The sequence below is a fragment of the Pygoscelis adeliae genome, unplaced genomic scaffold (assembly GCF_000699105.1).
Source record: "Pygoscelis adeliae isolate BGI_AS28 unplaced genomic scaffold, ASM69910v1 Scaffold49, whole genome shotgun sequence".
NCBI lineage: Eukaryota > Metazoa > Chordata > Aves > Sphenisciformes > Spheniscidae > Pygoscelis > Pygoscelis adeliae.
The window spans coordinates 243080-247478 of NW_008825545.1; the positions used below are offsets into that span (position 1 = coordinate 243080).

Genomic DNA, 4399 nt, shown 5'->3' on the forward strand with positions numbered 1-4399 from the left:
CAGCAAATGTTACAAAACTGAGAGGAATGTTCATACACCAGGTGGTTGTGCTGCCATTTAGCGAGACCTCCACAGGCTGGAGAAATGGGCTGACAGGAATCCATCGAAGTTCAACAAAATCCTGCACCTGGGAAGGAGTAATCCCATGCATCAGTACAGGCTGGGGGTTGACCAGCTTGGCAGAAAAGGACCTGGAGGGCCTGATGGACAAGTTGAATGTGAGCAATGTGCCTCTGCAGCAAAGACAACCAAAAGCCTCCTGCATTAGGCAGAGGATTGCCAGCAACTTGAGGGAGGTGATCCTTCCCCTCTTCTCGGCTCTGGTGAGACACACCTGGAGTGCTGTGTCCAGCGCTGGGCCTCCCAGTTAAAGAGACACTGCAGAGACACAAGCAAATCAAGTGAAGCTCCATGAAGATGATTATGGGACTAGAACATCTGATATAAGAGGAGAAACTGAGACAGCCAGGATTGTTTAGCTGGGAAAATGCTCATGGTCATCTTATCAATAAGCATAAATACTTGATGGAGGCAGTAAAGAAGACAGAACCAGATACTTCTAAGTAGTGCCAGTGAAAGGACAAGAGGCAATGGGCAAAAACTGAAACACAGGAACTTCCATTTAAACATAAGAAAGACTTATTTCACTGTAAGGGAGATTGAACCCTGGAACAGGTTGCCCAGAGAAGCTGCGGAGTCTCCCTCCTTGGAGATCCTCGAAACCCAACTGCACAAGCTCCTGAGCAGCCTGCTCAGTTTGACCCTGCTTTGTGCAGAGGGGTTGGACTACACAGTCTCCAGAGGTCCCTTCCAATCTCAGCAAGTCTGTTAAAAGGCATTAAAAAGTTATTTTCTTTCAGTGGACTCCCTTCTGACATCTTTCACAGCTGTTTAACTCAGGTGCCTATTAGTTTGGGCTTGTAAGTGATTTATCTGTGTTCCTCCCAGCCACCTCCCACACAGACTTGTCACTAAAAATCCACAGTCCTTCCTCTGTGTCTTTCCAAAGCTGTCCCAGACTTGGAGACTTCAGACTCTTTAACTTTACATGCATGTTATGCAAAGGACACATACTTTTCAATTTCACAGAAAACATTCAGACATCTGGCTCAGAAAGGTATTTCAATATAGAAATAATGCCAATTACTTACCTATTTAAATTTAGCAATGAGCTTTAGTACTTTGCAGAACTGGACTTTTAACACACAGGGACCAAACTAGCACTTGCTGTGGTCCTTGAACACTTCCCAAAACCAGTGTGAGCACTAGGAGTCAACGGGGCTCAGAGTCCCTCTCAGAGTCAGACTTTCACCCCAAAATACCACACCTATAGGTTGATAGATAGGTATACTACATATATACCATACCTATAAGTACATACCATACCTATATATGTACCATACATATAGGTATGGTATAAATATACACACACACATCCACACATACCCCAATCATATATATATATATGTATAACACACACACACACATCTATAGATATGCTGTTCAGAAGAGCACAGAAAGATACACTTAGAGCAGGTTGGGTGCAGAGTGCCTTAGCAAGTGTATCAGACCAGTATTGGCAAGCCATGGAAAAATTTTCAAATTAGAGAAATTTGAAGCAGATGACTTATCTGAGGGCTCAAGTCAAGGGGAGTCCTGCCTCTGAACTCAACAGTGGTTTCATTCTCAGTCTCCACACTCTCCAACTAGCCACAGTAAGAGGTGTGGCAAAGCATCACCACAATCAACTGTTGGGGAAGAAGGCAACGAAAAATCACAGCAGCGACATTCTGGTGTACTCAAATAAGGAAACCAAGGTCATCCTGGATCAATGTACTATATAGATCTTGAATGACTATCTTTTCTTTTTGCTTGAAAAAAGCCACAGACAAAACCATCACACAAAAAAACCCCAGATAACATTTATCATCACAAAACAACTGCTATGCAGAATGTCATTACTTTGACTATACAAGACGAGATAAATTTTATCCTGCTATCAAATGATAAGTATTTATAGCTCTCCATAATTGTTTACTAGGAAAAAAGATTGTGAAATCAAAATAATAGTAAAAGTGGCAAACCTTTAAGCCTTTCAACATCTGATACACCAGGAACTGGATTCGGTCTTCAGTTAGTTTCTCATGTTTCATTATCTTACTCAAGTCTGTTCCCATAAATGGCATGACAAAGTAGCTTAAAAAAAAAAGAAAAAAGGACAGAATAACTTTAATTTGTCAAATAAATTGAAACATAATTGTACGTTACAGTTCAGTGACAATATTAAATTATAGATCATTCCATTTACCAAACAATTCCATCATCATCCCCCTGCCCTCCAAGTTTCTCTGGTTTTATCTATTTTGATTGTCGTGAAGAGGTATTGCCCAAGCCTGTCGCTGATTATGGAAAGTTGCTACTTATCAGAAGAGTGCAGATTCTGAACTAGTTAGAAAGAACCTAACCAAGAGCCATGTGGTATTTCAAAGACACCTACACAGAAAACAAAGACATTCATGCAATGCTATGTATCTCACAATTCTGATCATAGCGTTGAACTAGCAGCAACCAAACCACCTAGATGGTTCATTCAAATAGATAAGGTCAGACGTAACAGAAATAGAGTTGATCAAATTAGGAGGCAACAATAACTTCCATTAATTTTCACCTGGGATCATAAACTGCGATTTTCGGTACTTAGTACTGGTAAGGGACACCAGCAACAGAAAGCTTGAGAATGCCAAGCTGGCATTTCAAGGCTAATCTTCACTTAAGATCCAAAACTGTTCTTCTCACTGCTTGTAGTAAAATCAACCATTTTTACATATGCATAAAGTCAGGTCTGAACACAGACAGAGCCAGTCATGTCTGGCACCTGAGGATAAAGTCATCAGTTTTCCTCTTCTTATGAAGATGAGCAGATGCATTTTCATGAAGGGAAGAATTAGATGTGATCATTGTTTCATAGCTACAAATTTTATTACTTAGACTTAAATGGGTTTCCTCTGGTTAAAATATGCAAATTATAATTCTGCTGATTTCTACTATTAAACCTGTATGAAAACTTCATTTATTCTATTAGAATTGTAACTATAAACAAAATAGAAATTTAATATAAAGTTACACGGGAGATGGGACACCGATTTAGTCACTAGGAGTTATAGGTAATATTTTCAACATTTCCTAGGTACCAAACATTTTTCCCCACAACTTTGGGGATCAGGATCAGGCTCCCAGTCCCAGCATTCACAGACAAATTCGCTATCCTTTGGATACAAAAGATGAGCAATTTAATTCTGTAACTATATAAGGACAGAGCAAATATGGAGAACAGAATGACATTTCTTATCTCTCCCCCAGTATAATACACAAAATGTTTCCCATCAGAAGACCAAGTGACTTAGAAAATGGAGTTTAACTTTTTTGTTGATGGTCCTGAATGTTGAGAGCATATTAAGGTCTCCCCCCACTCAAGACTTATTAAATACATTATCACAGAGGTCATGAATATTTGGAATGAGCCGTAAAAAGACAGTTTAGTGACTGTTCTCGAAAAAACAGAGGTAAAAAGAGGCGGGGCAAGAGAAATAGAGAAATATCTACACATCTTTTACTACTGGTAGTGACCCTCAAGCATTCATTAGAATTTTGCTCGCCTGCCATTGTCTGTACAAATCCCCAGGCTCTGGATGGGTAGTGATTTATGTGAATAGACAAAGTTCAAAACAATATATAACCATTAATCACTGTAAAGAACAGGATGAGAAGGACAAATAAGACTATTTTTACATATGCACAATTTGCTAAGTTTACAAATTGATGATTTCAAATCTCTTACAGTCAAATAGAAAGAGGTCTGGGTGGGTGGAGAAACAAACAAAATGTAAGAGAGGGAAAACCCATTCCTATCTGAGTTTGAAAATCCAAACTTTAGTAATCATTGGAACACACAGCAACACATTGGAACAGGACAACAATGAGATCAAACACTACGGGCTCACTTTTAACACTTTGTCTACTATTTAAAACTTCACAAACTTATTTTTATTACTAAAAATGTACTTACGATCCACAGCTGGAATCCTCAAATAAGCTGAGGAGGTTAGGCACCCGATTAATAATTCACTTCAATGGGAACTTGATGCTTAACACATTTAAATTCTTTGCAAGTTCCAGTTAAAACCCAAAATTCTTACAAAATGAGGAGCAGCAACCCGTTCTGGCACATTGTATACAATACAAGCACAGACAATGCAAGGAATAGAGATGAAGGGGGTGAAAAGCAGCTGGTAGAGTGGGACTTCATTGGTAAAGATTTATGCATTTCTGATTTTGTACACCATTTCAATCAGCTGAACTTCTAAAACTGTAGGAAGTTCAACACAAGCATGAGTAGGGA

At 39.2% G+C, this 4399-nt stretch overlaps 1 protein-coding gene across 1 annotated transcript in view; it reads right to left on the reverse strand.

The window, feature by feature from the left end:
* Positions 1–4399, reverse strand: part of MAPK12 (mitogen-activated protein kinase 12) — a 51873-nt gene that overhangs the window by 33641 nt on the left and 13833 nt on the right. The window contains exon 4 of the mRNA XM_009332025.1: positions 2085–2196. Within this exon, the coding sequence (XP_009330300.1) occupies positions 2085–2196 (112 nt within the window). The remainder of the gene's footprint in view (positions 1–2084; positions 2197–4399) is intronic.